Source organism: Branchiostoma lanceolatum, chromosome 17 (assembly GCF_035083965.1).
Source record: "Branchiostoma lanceolatum isolate klBraLanc5 chromosome 17, klBraLanc5.hap2, whole genome shotgun sequence".
Classification (NCBI taxonomy): domain Eukaryota; kingdom Metazoa; phylum Chordata; class Leptocardii; order Amphioxiformes; family Branchiostomatidae; genus Branchiostoma; species Branchiostoma lanceolatum.
This window is the reverse complement of record NC_089738.1, coordinates 16,177,769-16,197,560: the sequence shown is the minus strand read 5'-3', so window position 1 is coordinate 16,197,560 and position 19,792 is coordinate 16,177,769. Positions and strand designations below refer to the sequence as shown.

Below are 19,792 nucleotides of genomic sequence, written 5' to 3'. Positions count from 1 at the left end.
AAACTTACTACAGAATTGTTTCAACCTGAAACTTAAAAAATATGTTTGATACCGCAAAAATCTTTTTTCCCCTTCTCCCCTGCGATCAAGTCCTGTAAAAATAGATAGATTTACAGTATTAGTAATTGACTCCCTTTTATGTTTTACATTACCAGAACTAACAGATGTTGATGTTTTAAGGTCTTTATTCTATGTTTTAGATTGACCTTACAACACGGTTGATGTTGACTCTCACAGTGCTTATTAACTAGATCATCATCATAGCTTGTCATTGTTTCTCTCCACCCAGTCCAGTGCAGGAACGGAAGGAACAGTTTCAATTGGGAATTCAAGTAGATTAGCCCAGAGATTACAACTAGAACTCTAGAAAATTGAATGTCAGGCGATAATTTTGCCATTTTTGGAGGGATGATAATTATTTTCCCAGCTTACAAGAATTTGTCATCAAGTGCCTCGAGGATATATTCTTCCGGGGGACTATTTAATCAGGCTATCTAACCACAATATTACTATGTAATTGTAAAATAAAGAAATCAGGATACAAAGAAATCAAGCTAAAGCGACTTTTCAATCAGTAACCTTTATACCGCCAATTAAAGTTCGCATGAAAATGTCAAGACACGACTTCCTCAAACGACTCGTCACATTTCCCTCTCATGTCGTATTCCACACATCTTAAAGGTGCGTACTATTGTGTTCAGTCGTCATGAAAACTGTTTTGCGCACGAAAAAGGATTCGTGACATTTGTGATGACGCACACTTAACACGTTCCTCTGGCTTTCAGAAATTAATGAGCATTTCTAAAAGGCTGTTTTTTGTAGACTGACAGTATCAAATGGTGCTCAAGGAGTCGAAAGTACTGAATAATCATTTTGGTTTAACCAAAGGTCTTTCTTTGTTAGATATCTAATTGCCTACCTGCCTACGATGGTCTTTTTAACCCCGAGTTTGGCTCTGATTTCAACATTTGGTATGCGATTACGGAGTATGATGCGGAGGCATCTCATTTCAAAGGCTAATAGGAGAAGTTCATCTGTCTTTTTTAAGATCCAAGTTTCACAACCATATGTGGCTATGGGGATCGGGAGTATAAGTGCCCGAAAGAGGCCTTGGGAAAGGCACTTTACGCTACTTTCCTCACTTCACCCAGGTGTAGAAATGGGTACCTGACTTTGTTAGGGGAAGTAAAAGGTGGTGGAAGGAGAGGGATGGGGTCCATCTTCCAATACCATGCCCTATAGACACAGTGGATAACGACCCACTGTCCCTACGGCCCAAAAAAAGGCTATGGGACTACTTTTTACCTTATCTCAGCTCCCTTAGTTTTCTTTCTGACCGTAACGGTCTATTATCCTCTGTGATCTTCGAGGTCTGGTGTCACCCTCTCAGGGCTCGAAATACAATTAAGCAACTTGCAATTTGCAAGCGATTTTCAAGTGAAAATAATATGAACTTACAATTTTGCAAGTCGAAAAAAAGGTGGAGCCGACCATGTAAGCACATAGTTTTACCTGGTTGTGCAACGCAAGCACATTTTGCTTGGCGCAACCGTTATTTCTAAACTCAGGTATAGCGCCATGATGCTCAACCTAGATTTTGAGCCTGAGAACTCAACTTCCCGACAATTACTCAGACAAGATGAAATGATTTGAATGGCCGAGGAAGCTCTCACATACAAGTACATGTATGTACAGCAAAATCTGTTACATACGGCCTTTAATATGATTGCAAGTTAATTTTTCAAATTGCAAGTAAAATTTTGCAGGTAACCCCAAAAAAGTATTTCGAGCCCTGCCGTCTTAAACTTGGGGACACTTCACTCGACACCTGCCATTGATCCTGTTCACCTGTTCAGCCTCCTTAACACCTTGTCTTCTGCGGAATTGTCGGAATCTCGCCAGCCTCTTGTCCAGTAACATACCGTGGGAGGGGGCCAGGTAAACAAGCCATTCAGCGCTTCGGGGGTGACGGCATACTTCACTGTCCCACTTACAATAGAGTCAACCTCCCATGGAGCACATGTGTGTGAGATATGTAATGTCAGTTCCTGAAAGGTGTTTGAGGAGAGCCGCACCTTTAGTATGTTAAAGAACCCACCACACTTATTGATAAGTGTGGAGGTCTATTACGGTGTGAGTGGATCAAATAAATCTGTACTGATATGTAGCTTGTACTCTTTAGTACAAATCTGGTGTGTTAGGGCATGAGTCAGTTTACTCAGGGTGTGCAACGCAAACAAACAAAACAAAACAAAAAACAAAGCTTGTTTGTAACTGCTATTTTATTCAATGACAGCAAATAAAAAAACAAGCAAATGCTGCATGATAATAAGCAAGAAGTTAAAAGTTATGACCCCTGAAAATAAAAATTTGTAGGAAGAATCATTTTGTCTTTTTCTGACGAAGATGACATCACCGTCCCCACTTCCTCTCCCTTGTAGCCTACACCCTTTGCATACACAATACCTACAAGTAGCATCCCAACTAAATATGGCTACATTTTAGCTGTGTCTGACCCCTTTTCTTTGTTACGCCTTTGTCCGACCTGTAGCCTTTTGGGCCAGAGAGTGGGAGAAATTATACAAACCGAGTTAGGGTCCTAATTAAGTTTGAATAACAGGGCAAACATGTTGTGCGTTCTTTGTTTCTGACTACATCAACCCACAAAGAGCACAGCCTGCACCATTTAGCATGAATGGCCCAGTGACTTCAGGGCCAATTATAGAGAAAAGAGAAGGACCTGTCTGTCTGTGCGCTGGGAAGTTGGACCAGATTAGTGTTAAAGGGCAAATAAAAGGATCGGAAAACGCAATTACCCAGAGGACTCTCCTTTTTTCTTGTTTGTCAGATGATTAGGTTAGAGATGTTGGGCGGAAGAATGAATGACTTTTTTTGCTGCTCTGTGCCTGATTCCTTTCGGAATATTACGATGCAGGTTTTCTTACATTGATACTTGAGTCATGCATATATGTCATCTTCATTTTGGTTACTCAGTATTTCAGCTAAGGCTACACCAAGTAATTTTTATGGATAACGTCCGCACCCGCATTGATTTTGGTCTGTTCCCAGAAAAAAAACCCAAGAAATTCTGCTTTCTGTAACTAAGACAAAAGAGTTACGACAGTGCCGCAAATCGTAAGATTAACGTAAAACAGGACAGGACAACAACTGCTGTTCACCTTCAACTTATTTATTCAAATTATTGCAGTTTTCATGATGAATAAAAGAATTGTTAGTTGTTACACTGTGTTCTCTCATTCAATTTGTGTCCTAACATGTGTCGTCGACTATTATATTTCAAATCTAGGCATCTTGTTTTTTTCGGCCCTTCTTTGGGTTTTTTCGTGCTCTCGCATTAGATTTAGGGTCTCCAGAGGACGTCATCTATAAAAATTACTTGGTGTAGCCTAACATACACATATTTATCAGGGCTTCACAATGTTTTGTTAATAGTTGATACCTTTTGACTGTAAGTTACTTATTGTCCTGGACCTGTGTTACTGTAAGTTTTTATTATGTTACGATATTGTTGGAACCATCCTAAACAGTTGTACATTCCTATATTTCAGGTAACTGAGGGAAGAAATGAGTTCCATGGCCAAACTGGATCTTGAGATCATACAGGTAGATCTTAGGTAATTTAAACCAATGCATCCTCGACTAGTAGGAAACAACTACTGTTGTTGTGATATTGGAGTTTTCTTTGACACCACTAATAATATCTCTCACCTGGCTTACATTTTGAGAGATATTACTGGTTGTGTAAAGAAAAGTCAATATCCTATGTTATTTTCGGTCGTTGCTATTTAACGATTAGAATTTTCACCAGAGTTTTCTCCAAATTTCAAAGTTTACTTTCAAATTGATATCTGCTTCATTTGGCTCTAGTTGGAACAGTCACACTTAGTCCAGCAATTTTTCAGCACACCTGGCACTCGAATGAAAAGACTCCTTCAGGTAAATTTCACCTGTTGAATTCGTTGTGTAATTATCTGGTTTAACAGGTGTTCAGAGGAAGGGACGGTGAATCGGTTCCCGGGGGAGGAAACAAAGGCATTAAGTGCCCTGACTGAAATCTCTATTATCAGTCTTTTGAGAACTAATGTATAAAAAATGTATACTCTGAATAGCTGGGCCCTAAGTTTGTAATGGGCTTTATTCACTGTGTGTCTATAGATAGCTCAATCTGGTTGGTTGATCATTATGGATGTTTTTTCTAAGAGTCCTTTCACACAACCAAATTAAAACACTACCTGAATAATAGCAGTTAGAAAAATTTCAGATTTGTGAACATTTTACATCTGCTTGTGACCTTTGCCAGAAGGTCATGTGTAGTAGTCATTTTAACTATTTTGAACAGAGAAAAGACATTATGATAAATCATTTAATAATACATGTACTGTGCTTTTTCAACAATTTTAGATGTCGTTGCAAAAGATTGTGCTGTGTTAAACTTAATTGAGATTGCATTGAGGAGAAGCAAAGAATGTCTTCGGCAAATTTTTTTACAAATACCTCATAACAATACTTTTAGTCTAATAGTTTCAGCTCTACTTAATATTTGTTTAACCTTCACTTGGTGTTTGTCGTTTTCCATTTCCTTCAACCTTTTAATGCTAACCTCTGCTGTTAAACAAATAAGAATTTTGATGCATGGACGACAGGAAAAAGGTTCAACAGTGGCCTCATAAGCAGACAACCGCAAATAAGGCTTTTTGGGGCTTATATTAAAGCTTGATCAATATTACCTATTATATTCATTAAACTCCGATGCAGACTCCTCCCGGCTGTTTTCTTTTTCAAGTTTTCAAATACTATTGTATATTGTATTACATTTTTAAAGAAAATATAATAGTAAAACTGGAACTTAGAAAATGAAAACAGCCGGAAGGAGTCTGCAACAGAGGCTAATTCATGTCCTACAGGGCTTAAAGTACAGGCATACGTTTTCATCAATGTCAGGTCACGAAGTTCAGAATCTTTGCACAGACAGGATGACACATTTTTTATGTCCCGACAAGCAGATTTCCGTCCCAGGACGGAGGGGCAGGTCCCGGAGACAGCCCGGCTGCCTGGGACCCACAGAGCTCCTGTGCCCTAAGAGCGGTGGCCTGTGTCTTTAGACCTTCCATTAGATTACAGAAACACTATATCTTCAGCGCAAATCTAATCACCAACAAATCTCACAGTCTTTCAGCCTCCCCTGAGTAGATAAAACTTTCGTAAGACAACAAAAGCTGGCAATATTAATCTAATTGCTGAGAGAAACAGGACCTTTGTGTCCACTCAATGGCCAGATCAGGAAAGATAATGGCATTTCCGAGGGCTATTGTAACAAAATCCCCGTATAAGCCTGTGTTAGCAGGCTTGCTGCGCTGGCAGTGCTTAGTAACGGAGGGTGAAAATACAGAGCCATGCAGAAAAGGAGGAAATCCCTACACTACAAAAACAACTGGTGTTGTGGCAATCGGTTCTGAACGCAAGCAGGAAAAATTGGCTAAGGCATCCCTGTAACTAGGTGTGAGAGCCTGCTAACCTATTTATAGGAAAAACATGATTTTAAAGTGGTTTGAGATTAGCTTATTTGGGGTTGAATGATTTGAGCAAGTGCCCAGTGCTGCTGTTCAATATGCCCAATATAACAATTGCTGTAAAGGATGCTTTTTTACAAAATGCAAGTTTGTGCTTACTGTATTCAGTATAGGCATTGGGATGACAAGGAATGTAAAAATGTTTTCTTTTGTTAAAAGTATTAAGAGCATGAGTTGGACCTATATGTACATCATTTTCTATCTATGAATACAAAATGAATTGAAAAGTAACATCGTGCACATCTGAATATGATTCATTTCCCACTTTCTACCTTTCAAACAATGGCAACTTTCTGCATACTAATTTTGTTAGAGTTTTGTTTGTCCCATTGCTAAAGTTAGTACACAAGTATCCTTTTTGTGACACAACGTCCTTAAGAACCCTAATTAAGAACCATTTTCCTCGCGCCTCCCTCCACCTGAGTAATTTTCACACCTTGCTGACCACCTGAAGCCTTAATCATTGTCCCCTGTCAAACCAGAAAGTCGGGATAGAAAAGACTTAACTGCTTTAATCTCCCCGGCATTTGGAGCTGAAAGAGCTCCTTTGTTCTCCGCCTTTAGAACAATTTAGAAGATTTATTGGCCGTGATTACTGAAACAAAGGCGTCCAGGTGGCTCCCAGTCATGTCCTGAATCCATATTATTCCTCGCTCAATTACCTGCTTTGTCCCAAAATGTCATTCTAATTAACCCCATTCAGCCAAGAAAGGAAAGACTTGGACTGTTTTTTTTGTTTTTGTTGAAGGAGTGTTTATGGAGTGCATCCTGTTTGATGAATCTTCGTTTTTATACATGAGGAAAAGTGTTCAGTTTGAAGGTACAGGTGGAGAATTCAGCTAAACAATGAGTTTTTGACTTCTTTTTAAAGAGTGATGCACAAGAGTGCATCAGAATTTATGTTTTTTTAATGAATTCTTGTTTGTCTGTACGAGAAAAAGGGTCACATTTGAAGCTACATGCAGCAGCTGCAAAATTCAACCAAAAAATGAAAATTTGACTCTTTTCCAAAAAGGAGTGCTGAACAAGAGTGTATCTGCTTTTTCCATAAATTTTCGGTTTTCAGTGTGAGGAAAAGTTTTTAGCATTTTTAGCTACTGAGCTGCAAAATTCAACCCAAAAAATTAAGATTTTGAATCATTTTAAACAGTGCTGCACTTAAAGACTGCATCTTTTTTTAAACAAATTTTCTGCCTGAGAAAAAGTGTCACATTTAAAGCTAAACTGCAAAATTCAACTCAAAATATCAAGATTTTTACTTCTTTTCAAAGAGTGCTGCACGGGAATCTTTTTTCCTATGAATTTTCCTTTCTCTTCGTGAGGAAAAGCGTCACATTCAAAGCTACAGCTGCAGAGCTGGGTAATCTTTCCTCGTAAATGACTTGCGTTTCCGTGTGCGGGTTGTTACAGGGCTGTATCTCTCCCCCCGCCACGCAGTCAGGGGTGAGACAAATGCATTTTCCTCGAGTAGCATGTCTCTGGATGTTCCGAGGAGATACATCCTGTCGTCAGCGACGTTTCAGGTTTATCAGCATCTTCAGAAGCTCGCAGGACCGTAAAGTTTCTCTTGTAAAATGCGCGCTGCATTGTTCCCATTATGCCGAAAATCTTAAGAGGAATTTCCCCCTGAATAGGCAAGCATTAAGCTGTAAAGGTGATTCCATAAACGTTTTATCCTTTCCCGCTCGTGTAAATTGCCAATAGATTGTTTTATGGTTTGGTCGGAGACGGCATGTTTTACTTTATTATACAGCCTCTCAGATCTTCAGACAGCGCTACTGCTGCGTCGAGCATGAAGGCTTTAAAATTTGACGCAGATGAATAGACGGGATTCCCCTTTCAATGAATATTATCTCTAGTGTATGGAGTGCAGTACTTAACACTGATGTACTCGAGTAATCCTCACTGAATATGCCGGCTTTCAAAGGCGGCTTAACACTGCGGCAGGATGCTACAGCTTTACTGCCCTGCTTTTGATGTCTTTAGCGGCAGAATTGGGATATTTGAAGCCCTGGTGCTCAGAACCATTTTACGGGTATTGTCGCCGGGCCCTCAGGCACCTGTACCGCTGGGATCTTCCCATTCACGGCCTGACCCCACTGTTTTCCCTACCCTGTCTCCTTATCGCGGGTATTTTTGTGGCGGCGCTATCGCGGTCGGACCATCTGTGAGAGGCGACACGGCGGAGCCGGCTCGTCACGGGATGAAATTCGCCGGGGCTGCCCCGTGTCAGTCCCAATCCGCGTACGCCGGGAGCGCGGGAGTTAACGAGGCTTGCTTCGGGGCATCGTTGTCCGCCCGTGGGACCGACAGGAGCAGTTATCGTGCTCCGCCATTCAGGGGGATAATAGTGAAGGGCTTTTGAAGCCCCGCAATGTGAGCGCCCGGCAGGAATCAGCTTTGTCTCTTTTGTGTCTGCGCACAATGCGTTTGTTAGCTCGCCTTGTAATCTTTTATGTGCAGCCTTAGCTCGCTAATTGAAGGGGTATTCGCCTCCCAACCCCCTCATTGTTGTCAGGGAAAAATATCCATGTATAGGAGCTAATTTTCTTTTGTACGGCTTTCACATGCTATCCCTTATTATTCTTTGTGGCTGTTATCAACTGTTCGGGGAGACTTGGTTACCCCATTCATTACCCATCATTGTCGGCGTAATTAGCATGCTCAGGGACAGATTCGCATGGCAACCGTTTCTCATATTTTGTTATCTCCTCTGCTGGTTGTCAGACGCTCAATGGGGTTTGGAAATGGGATCAGGGGGTCTCCTTTATCGAGCGTTCCGCAGTTCGACGCGACTTCGTCTTGAGGGGGGAGAGAGCGGCCCGGGGTTCGCGACCCTGTCAGTTTTGAATCAGCGGTGTTTCCTGAAGAAAGCTACCGACGTCGGAGTCGTGGCCTTCCAAATTTGACACGGTAGTCGTAAAGATGAGAGAGAACTGAGCGGTAATACCTGACGGGCTCCAGCCCTCGAAACAATCCGGTTTATGATGTACCGTCAAGAGAATAAAGATGAACTACACTGACATTGTTATATTTTATTTTACATCAAAGTTCTAATTCTTTTAATAACCTCAGGAGAATATGGATGAAGTGTATTCCGACATTGTAATATTTTATTTTACATCAAGGCTCTAATTCTTTTAACACAATCCGGTTTATGAAATTGTATCGTCATGAGAATATAGATGAAGTGCATCGACATTGTTATATTTTATGTAGTTACATCAAAGTTCTAATTCTTAATAACGTCAGGAGAATATGAATGAACTACACTGGCATTGTTATCTTTTATTTTACATTTAAGTTCTAACCCTCAAAACAATTCAGTTTATGATGTACTGTCAAAAGAATATAGATGAACTATAAGGACGTTGTTATATTTCATCCTATTTTCTAATTCTTTTAATAGTGTCAGGAGAATATGAATGAACTACACTGGCATTGTTATCTTTTATTTTACGTTTAAGTTCTAACCCTCAAAACAATTCAGTTTATGATGTACTGTCAAGAGAATATAGATGAACTACACGGACGTTGTTATATTTTATTCTACAGCAAAGTTCTAATAGTTTTGATAGCGTCAGGAGAATATGAATGAACTGCACTGACATTGTTATATTTTATTTTACATCAAGGCTCTAAATTCTTTTAACACAATCCGATTTATGATGTAACATCACAAGAATATGGATGAGTTGCACACTGACATTGTTATGTTTTATTTTACATCAAAGCTCTAATTCTTTTAACACAGACACACAAAAAAGTGTAGCTGTTTTCTCCAAATAACGATTGCTGTTAATGTCCTTTCATAGACATTGTGTATGAAAATGACCGAGTAAGTTCATAATGCCCGTCAAATAAGATGCCAACAGTATCTCCCACATTGACAATCATCATAAGACACAATGTCTATGAAAGAAAATTAACAGCAATGGTTATTTGGAGAAAACAGCTCCACTGTTATGTGTGTCTGCATTAAAAGAATTAGAACCTTGATGTAATGTAACAATCACGGACTGTAAATTCATCATATGTTCTCAACACTTAAATTTCATGGCATGGTGAAAATCAAGAGTTCAAATGTCTTTTGAGTTTATGGTTGAAAGAACTGCTGCAGTAATATTATGCTTAGACAAAGAACGTAATAGTCAGAAACTAGACATAAAACCATTGCAGAAACTGTAAAGTACATAAAACCATTGCGAACGTCTGGATTATTTAACCTTCTTCCTGCTGCATAACTCTGTAACCAATAGAGAGTTGGGTACCAAAAGGCTACTTCAGTCTATTCAATTAGTGTGCTTAAGGTTAGAGTACTTTTGTAGGGAGACTTACTTTGCAAAACTGTGAAGTCCTTAAAACCATTGCAAACACTGCACTATCTACAGTACTTTAATTTGTAATTACACTGAATTATTTAACTGGAGTGCCAAACAGCTACTTCAGTGTGCTAAACGTCAAAATACTTTTGTAGGGAAACTTACTCTGACTGGAAAGTTTCCCAACCCAAGCGGTGGTTCCATGTGGACGTTTCAAGCAACAACAGAAAAGCTCCACAACTCGTATCTGACAAGACATTATATATTATGTAGCATTAGTTCAGCAGCTGCAACAAAAGAAGACAGAGACAACCAAAACTCAAAGGGGACAACAGCTATCATATAGACATACATTCAATCAAATTCAATGCAGGAATTGAACCTGTGTACTGGCGATAGAAGCAAACATGCCCCACTGCACCGTATCCCCACTCCCCTCTGCATTTCAGAGGGTTTTACAGGATTTTCTGGGATATCCCGACTCCAAAGCCAGTGTAGCACAAACAGAAGATGTATTCTACACAGACACACGAGGCTTAAGAAGACCAGGAGCTACAAATGTCAGTAGTGGCCTTTGGCTACCCTTAATGTGTTACTCTTCCCTTACACCAACAGAGAGAAGGTTTGGAGGTGTCTTTGGAGAAATGATATTAGCGAAGGATGAATGTTTCTATTCACTTCTACTTTGCTGGAGTTTTTGATATGCCAGGAAGGGCATCCAGCCGTAAAAACTCTTGCTACAAAAAAGGACTTGCACTTGATGAGGAGTTCTGGGGCTTTCCCATCCATGTGCAAGCACGTCTAACCCCCAGATGATGGGGAACAAAAGACGTTAAATTGGATAGAGAGATAGAGAGAGAGACTGCAAGGAAAAGTGGTTTTCTGGACCTAACTTTTGAAGCATTAGTCAAGCAAACGGAAATGAAATATAGCCCTGTGGTTAGGGTTGTTGACTTAGTATTTAAAGGTTCTAGGTTTGAATCCCTAGCCAATGTTGTTCCCCTGAGAAAGGCACTGTACACCAATTTTCCTACTCGACTTAAGTTGGAATAAGCATCCTACACATACTCCCTCCGGCTGTTTTCTTTTTGAAGTTATGGTTTTCTTATCACATGATTATTCTTTCTTTTTCCCTTGCTCTCCGCCAGCAACGATTAAAATAAATTGTAATAGGAAAACAGTAACTTCAAAAAAACAAACCCAGAGGGATTCTGCAACCAAGGCTAAGTTAAAATGAGTGCCTAGCTTCAAAAAGAAATGTCCTCCTGTAAAGGCAGAGGTACAGTGTTTGAAGAAAACCACATCCTGTGCATGTTAAAGAACCCAGCACACTCAAACACGAAAATAGTAGGGGCCCATCCTGTTGTGAGTGGATTACATCTTACAGTCTGGTATTGCACAGCTTGTATTTAAGGTACAAAACTGGTGTGTTACTAGAGCCAGTTTATGCCAACAAACATTAAGTACATTTAGCAAAACTTCAGCAGGTGTATCAAACCATGTGGCCTCTCCTGGGCAAACATGTAGTATTGATGTGCTCATGGGTTAGCCCCTTAAGCTGGTACTACTAGTATATGCTGCAGATAAAGACCTCAGCCTTCTGCAATTCAATTTTAATACAGTCATATGGCTACACTTTTCTCATGTACTGATAGCATATTGAAACTACTGTAAATGCAGAAATGTTCGCGGTGGTTTTATTCTCGTGGTTTTCGCGGCGACCGTTTTACCACGAACTTAAAACCACCGTGAACATTTTTTTCCAATACTGTAGCTGCAGTATATTACCATAGCGCTGCCGCAAACTCAAAACCACCGCGAACACTCCATTTTTGCCTTCATGCAAAATAAAACCCACACAAACTTAAATGCATTATTTTACAGTATGATTTTGTCAGAATTTGCTATTCTGATAATTTCAAATGCCCTTCTACAGTCACAGACATCTCTGATGTTGCAGGTCTGAAATAGACTTGTTCTCCCATGTCAAAGCATGAGCCCCATCCACGGTAAGCATCTTCTAATACTGCGATATGACTTCCATTAAGCCAGGAGTCTCTGTACATACTTGCCTTGGGATTGTGTTTAATAGAAGAACTAAGCCGATGTCTGCTTGGTCTATTCCAGAGGTTATTTCTCATCTGTCATGTATTATGCTCCAACGCTCATTGGTAATGCAAACATGTTGTACTGTGGGTTCCTGAATAAAGTGAGAAGCTCAGGAGTGACAAGCAGTGGCTGACTCCCTAATCCCTTTCTGTCGGGCCAAAGTAAGTGGATTCTACGGAGATGGCGCGAGGGTAAGAGATCTCACAGATGCCTGTGAATTATGTCCTAAGCCCAGCAGTAGGGTTTGGGTTGGCGTTAGGAAGGGCATCCAGCCGTAAAAACTCTTGGGGAACAAAAGACGTTAAATTGGTTAGAGAGAGAGAGAGAGAGATTGTTTCATTGATTTTAATATGTTGTTTACAAAACGAAGGCAACTTGCAAGTTTGATTTTTTTATCGACTGTATACTACCTCACAATTCAGCCCTCCAATACGGCTGGCAGGAGGTATGTAACTATAATGTAAGTTTTGTTGTTGTTGAAGTGATCAATAAACCAGTCAACTACCACTACTACTAGTACTGTGAGTTAAATCAAGAATGTAGTGGTAAAGTGGTTTGGGATGTGGTTTTCTTGTTTGTTTTGCATAACCAGTAAATTGCCTTTACATGTATGCCCAACAGCATCTCCAGTATTGTACTCTAGGTACAAGCAGCGTAAGACCAGACTGTAAGGTTTGATTCACTTACACAGGGATGGACCCCAATTCTTTTCAGTAAGTGTAGTGAGATCTTTAATGTGCTCTTCTAAAACATGGAACCTCTGGCTTTACGTGTCCCATCCAAGAGGACGTCCCTACTGGAGCTAGATACTCATTTTCACTTCTAGTCAGTGGAGTAAAGAAGTAGGTGCAAGGAAACAACATAAGGGCCTGCAAGAAATTCAAACCTAGGACCTTTAGTCAACAACCACAAGACCACCTTGGGATGTTGACTTGTGTTTTACATTGTCCATCTTGTATTTTTAATATATGTCGAGCTGTGTTCATACTCACTGTAATTGTTTTATATTTGTACTTTTTTTTGGAGAGGGTTTCTTATAAGCATTTTCTTTTTGCTCCATCCTTGAATAAATGTGAATAAAATAGATGAAATCCAGTGATGCTACATGCCTGGAAATATATTGGTCAAAATGAATGCTGAATAAGAGACATAGGCTCCGTACAAATTAGGGAAAAATTCTGCGAAATATAGTGTAAGGTCAAATATAAAGAGGAGTAATTGTATCTTGCATATTAATGGTATGGACCTATATTTAATCTACTGGCATTGTCTACTACAGAAAGGAAATCTTCAATAAATTGTACCCACAAGTTATTTTGAGTTATCTCAAATATCTAGCATTGTTGTACTGCAGAAAGCCGCTAGGAGTCACGTAGTCAAATGTCATTAAGATCCATCCTCAACTTCTCGAGTTATGCTGTCCACAATAAAACGAACCCAAAACCGCACGGAAAACATGACCTTCCTGGCGATGGTAAGGGCGCGGTCAGATTCGTCGATCACAAACAGAGGGCATTCTTGCAATAGCCGTGCATGTGTCGTTCAAAATTTAGCTCTCTTGGTATACCGTAACGGAAATGACTGTCTTACATAGATCGTGTCGGCGGTTGGTTCTGTCACAGCCTGCTTCATAATTCTACGAATTGAAAATCGCACGACGGCTTAGGGCCCCTTTCCACTAGACGGCGATCGCTGAGCGTCCGCACGGCGACCAAAATTAGATTTGTGTGGCCCTTGACTTTGCAATTAGAATTCATACAAGAAGTTAAAGGATAATTCAAAAGACAACTACATCTTTATCTATGAAATTCCACCTGACAAATTTGCTTGCTTGAGGCTGCAGGGGCAGTGGGTTGTTATCCACTGTGCATTGGGCACGGTATTGGATGACGGAGCCCATCCCTTTCCTTCCACCGCCTTTCACTTCCCCAACCGAAGTCAGGTACCCATTTTTACACCTGGGTGGAGTGAGGAAAGCGGTATAAAGTGCCTTTCCCAAGGGCACAACATCGCCGGCATGTCAGAGGATTCGCCAAACGCCCTAACCGTCACGTCAATACCGCACCGCTATCCAAAACTTTCCAGCCTCGCCATTATATAGCTATAGAAACTCATCGTAGACTTAAGTCGTCACTTGTATCACATGTATGCCTTATGTTTCACTTAATGTCTGTGCATCGTCATTGATTGTTGCCAACTTAGGTTACGGGCATAAACTTGCAATAAACCTATAAGTTAACTACTAGGTGATGAACATTAGTTTAGCAATAGCTCTCAGTTTGTCTATCTTTTAGTTTTCAATGTTAGAATGTAGCTGCTTATCAATCCATGTTTTGCATTATGCTTCCTATAGACCACGTGTGGTCATCTGTGCATTTAGCCCATCTGGGCAGAAATATGCAATAAAGACTATTATTATTATCATACATCTACAACTGTCTTAAGAAGCGAGAAGAAATTGAACCTGTACATAGCGGTAGATGTAGTTAGATATCACGTTTTGTTATCACTGTAACTATGCTTCTACTTGTCACCGTGACCTGTACTTACTTTGTAGCTCATCAGAGCATAAACGTGCAATAAAGGTCTTTCATTATGGAGTACATGGTGATGGTAAACAGTTTGCGGCGTCTGTCTGCCCGATGTCACAGTGCAAGCGTGGTTTATGGATGCATGACGGGCGCACACAGGTGACAGACGCCCGTGTCAGGCGATAACACGGAAGGTATGCCCGAGAGGTGAAGCGAAAAGCTTAATCAGAGATGAACAACACCCCTGTAGATTTGTTCGCCCGCTTCGGGGGGAGAGATTCCGCGCCTTATCTGTGAGGGAAGATTTCGCGCTTAGTTTTCTATTCACCCTCTGAGTCAACGTTTCATTATGGAGAACAAGTCTTCAGGAGGGACAGATCTTCCGCTGTCTGTGATTGTCTGAAAAATGGAGAACATGTCTGTCAAAAGGGGACGATTTTAGGCTGCAAGTTAAGTCATAAATGTGGCTAAGTATTAGATGCGTATCACCGCAAACAGTCATTCCGAATGTCACATTCCTCGACTCAAGCCGCCCCCTGAAACGTCAACAATGAACCGCGGTTTAGATCAGTGCCGGCGCAGTTTTATTTAAGTCTTTTTGGCCTCCCAGGCAAGATTTGCGGCTTTCACGAGAGAAGAAATTTACCGAGTTCAGATGCATCGGTAATGAAATGAGCCCTTGTCGGAGAAATCTCCCAGGATAGGTGAGGAAGCGATCTTCTCAACAGCCCGAGGCGCTGCGGCATTCTTCCCAGCAAAATGATGTGGAATTGTAAAAATAGATACGGAAATTAAACTTTTTTCTTGGGATGAAAGATACACTCTTAAGATTATCCCTAACTTTGTTGGCACGACCCTTGTGCCTTTGTATTTATCACAAGTACCGTGAACAACGTTTGGGAGATGATGTTGTCAAACTACACCCTGGATCAAAGACCACTTGTATTTTACTGTTTTGTCTGACTTTTGTAGTCACCTCCACTCGTTTGTACTCTAGTAAAATGTGGACATACATAGCATAGACACCTTGAATTAATGTCAAGGGCTATTCAATGGCGAAGGAAAAGTTACCGTGAAGTTTATGCCATGGACAGCAAAAGTATTCTTCCGACATATTCAAAGGAACCCAAGACGAAGACAGGGACGACTTATAGGTGATCTTTAGCAGCAACCTTAAATAATTTTGAGTACACAAGGGAAGCTATGGAAGATTGATAAACAATACATCGGCGAACACAGATTTTAGTAACGAGTATACACGTTCTCTTCCTCTCATACTGTTTTGCCTCTATCCGTTTCATCTTATTTTTCTGCATAAGCACGGAATAAAGAAAACAGCTGAGAAAACCAGAATAGACTGAGGATACCAGTACGTAACAAAGGGAAGGAAATAAGTTGTTTATGAAAAGCTCGCCTGCTCCATAAAGTCATTACAACGCAGGAAGTACTAACAATACCCCTACAGGTGTTCCTGTCCTTGGTGCTGAACTGTATATCATTCACAATGGCTGTTGACGTCTCGTATATTTTATGACATTCGCCTTGACAGGAAGTAGTTGTCATACACGTATGCCGCCTGGAATTTACGTGGGTATTTTGTATAGTTACATAAAACCTTTGTAATGATGTTGACGTCTGATTTCATCACGAATCTAACGTTTGACTTGAGGTAGGCACGACTATAGAGCCTTCGTGTTTTGTTTTAAAACACGTTTTTAAACGCATGTTAACAACAGCGAAATTCCCACTCAATAGAAAGTCATCTCAGTTCTATATTTTTTAACTAATGAGCGGTTGGATATTTTTAAACACATTTGCGTGCCTTGATATACCTTACAGTAGGACAGATTGCCGACTTTGAAATATTTTGTATAATATACAGTTATATAATATACAAAATACACATTCTACTAACATGATAAACTGTAACTTTACAATACGCTGTCCGATACGCATAGTGTTTCTTTTACGCTTTCAGTTCAGTTGCTTTGACAATTGGAAACTTTGACAACTTGCTGGCTCAATTGATCCATTTGCGTATCACGCTCTGTTAGCGACACCTAGCGTGCATGAATACAATTGCATAACAATGAAAACACTGTACTGAAAACCGTTACATCATAGAAACATAACGCTTAGATTCTTCATCGGTTGTTCAATGCCGTACGGCCGGATAATCTAAGATGGTTATGAAGCAAACAATCTGGTTGGCAGCCTAGGCTAGACTAGGTCGTGATTTGTAGAACACAATGCCTACTTACATCAGTACAAGTGCGCCCCCAACTGACCATCTTCAGTACTGCAAGAAACTTGTAACCAAAGTATTGTTTGGTGAGGATTAAATCTCCTTTGCCTCATTTTCTTAAAAGGGGAGCGTTAATGTTACGCGTTATTTGTCAATTAACGTTATAATTAAAATGATTGAAGTTTAAAGAGGATTAACGTTATTATTAGGATACGTTCATTGTCATAATCAACAAACAGTATTTGAACAATATCTTTGCACACCCTGCCAAATGCAACATAGATGTTGCTATGGTTTTCAAGGACATGGCAAGCTGTTTTGGCTTGACTGCACTCAAAACAAAACTCTGGTTTGCCTTTTAACGAACTAGCAATGCTAGTTTTTGAGAACAAGAGCTGATTCAGAAAGATAGCACGTTTAGCTAGTTGTCCTTACGTTGCCCTGTGTATGCTTTTGTAGAACGCCGTTCTATGTTCTAAATCACGTTTCGAATTTTGGAACGTTGGAATTCTATAGTTCGAACGTAGAACGCAGCGGTTGTCAGACGTTCCGCTTTCACCGTCTTTTCAAAGTTATCTCAGCGGCGGATCGATAAAGGTAGGGCAAACCTTCCCTCACAGACATGCCGAGAAAAGCTCGGGATCGTGCGGTGGAGTCTTCGCCAGAGGTCGGCTCGGAGGAGGAGAAATTTCCGGAGAAACTCTGGAGGTTGGCAAAAGACACCAGGATCAAGTGCATTCACTGGTTGGAGGATGGAGACACCATATTGATCTATCAGAAGTCTTTTACACAGGTAGGTGAATCTGAACGTGTTGGCAAAGTTTTATCGTTACTGTAGATAGGTAGCTTCACAGTGAAAACTTTTATACGTCCCAATGATTGCAGGTGTAAATACATAACGGATGTTTAGCTCTTCTAGAAACTAGTGTAAACTGTGTTGATGTAATCATATACATATAATTACTATGTTGAAATCATTTTATATACCTAAGGGCTTTTGTATCTTTAGTTGCTAAAGACCTTGCAAAAGTTCCTGTATTTTTGCCTTGTCAATAAGTTTTTTAGTACAACAAGGGAGAAATATGCTTCAATAATTTTAGACTTTATGTTTCAGGAGTTATTGAACAGAAAGGAGTTCTTCAAGACCAAGAGTTTTGACTCGGTGGTGAGGAATCTTAATCTGTATGGCTTCAGGAAGGTCCAGTTGGACTGTGTCCCCGAACAGACCAGCAAAAGACCACGGAAGCCGTCTAGCGAAAACTTGCTGTACTACAAGCATCCCGTAAGTCTTTAAACATTGGTTTATTACCTCCATGAAAAACGCAGGTAACGTTTTTGGTGTGTCTATGTGTGTCAGTCTGTGTGTTTGATTTATCGAATATTTGTGGTCCGCATAACTGAAGAACCTTTGGTTGGACTGTGATCATATGTGGTATATGGATAGGTCTTTCAAAGACAAAGGTCAAGGACAAGGTCGATTATGGGCCTTCTGGTGGTTGACCTTGGTACTGCAGCAGAACATCTTTTGTCGTCCCGGACATACTATGGTCTTTTGCAAAGGGAATCATTACTTTAGTTTAGACTGATGAGCTTTTATTTCTTTCGTGATTTTTCGGTGGCTCTATACGTTTGGCCTCTGTCAGCCTTTTAGCAGAACTGCAGGGGCCATTTCCTTAGAAAATTTGGAAGAGGATAACTCATTAGAGAATGGATCGTTTTTCATGATTTTTGGCATGTTGATTATTCGTCTATTTTTGTTCCTCCAGTTCTTCCATCGCGACAAGCCCGACTCTCTCCACCGAGTCCGCCGCCCCAGCTGCTCCAAGTCCGCGGTGGCGGAGCGCCGGCGCTGCCGCCTGGTGCAAGCCCTGACGGCGCTCAGAGCAAACCTTCCCGACAACGAGGACAGACCGGACCTCGGGCAACTACTCAACACCATTGGCGGCGGGGACGCACCTCCTACCAAAGAGCCAGGGACCAAAACGCCCCGTAAAAAAACACAAGAAAGCAAACCTACAACTCCGTCTTCCACAGATGGAAGGAAAAAATCTACGAGCAAGAAGAGACCCCGTGGGCGATTACAATCTCCTAAAGATATTGCTGAAGAGGAAGGATCCATCGCATGCATGCAAAAGATGACCATAACTCCCATAGACAACCCGAGCGCCACCTTGCGGAATAATGACGACCTGCAGGACGACATCTTGGACATGGAAGTGGATGCTGACGTCACCTTCCCATCTCCCGCACCAGAAGCGATCAAAGCCGTTCCAGCAGCCGAAACAAGACGAGACGTTGATTTAAATCACTATAACGCCACGCCGTACCTGGGCGATTCTTCGCTTCACCACAACGACCCGTTTGGCGGCAGCTACTACCCTCTGGGTGAGAGCGATTCCACCTGGTGTCACGGCGTACCGCCACAATGCTACGGAGACGACCACGTCGTATCCTGTACCCTCCCCAACCGCCAGTGGGCGTGGCAAGCATACGGAGATCACCTCAGTGGGTACCCGTACGCCTGGCCGGCGCCGTACCACACTACCGCCGCCCCGCATAGCTGGACCAAGGGTGCAAACCAGGTTCCCGTGCCATACGAGATGGGAAACAACGGAGGTGAACACGCGAGACAAGATATGGAGCCTGCCACTACCACCACCATCACTCCTCTGGCAACAGTAGACGTAGCTGCGATTACAAGCAACACGCCAGGTGTCGATGCTCCGGGAGAGTCTCCAACCGTTACGTTAACTGTCTTGTAATATGTTGTTCTGCTAGTGTAGAAAGACGACCTGTATCGTTCTTTCCTTACTTAACGATGCCAACACGACACATTCTGTGCATAAGTGGATAAAACGTGTGCAGCAACGTTTTTCCTTCTTTTGTGATGTTCGGTTTATTTCCTAAGAATATGGGGTTTGGAAACTATCTATTCTTACAGTATCATTTAGATCTCAAGAAAAAGTTCTATCATAACTAGTCTTAATTCATGTA

The 19,792-nt window shown here is 41.1% G+C and overlaps 1 protein-coding gene across 1 annotated transcript; it reads left to right on the top strand.

Moving 5' to 3' along the window:
* The first annotated feature begins 17,364 nt into the window (after window positions 1-17,364).
* LOC136423149 (uncharacterized) lies at window positions 17,365-19,663 on the top strand. Its single transcript, XM_066411197.1, has 3 exons — window positions 17,365-17,591; window positions 17,913-18,080; window positions 18,565-19,663. The coding sequence occupies exons 1-3, from the start codon at window positions 17,421-17,423 to the stop codon at window positions 19,558-19,560; spliced, it is 1,335 nt and encodes a 444-aa protein (XP_066267294.1). The 5' UTR covers window positions 17,365-17,420; the 3' UTR covers window positions 19,561-19,663.
* The last annotated feature ends 129 nt before the right edge of the window (window positions 19,664-19,792 follow it).

What these genes read in the sequence shown, in the direction of transcription:
- LOC136423149 (XM_066411197.1), top strand. Translation starts at nt 17,421, where the DNA reads ATGCCGAGAAAAGCTCGGGATCGTGCGGTGGAGTCTTCGCCAGAGGTC. An exon ending in ATCAGAAGTCTTTTACACAG is followed by an intron (nt 17,592 to 17,912) that starts GTAGGTGAATCT and finishes TTTATGTTTCAG; the next exon opens with GAGTTATTGAACAGAAAGGA. An exon ending in TGCTGTACTACAAGCATCCC is followed by an intron (nt 18,081 to 18,564) that starts GTAAGTCTTTAA and finishes TTGTTCCTCCAG; the next exon opens with TTCTTCCATCGCGACAAGCC.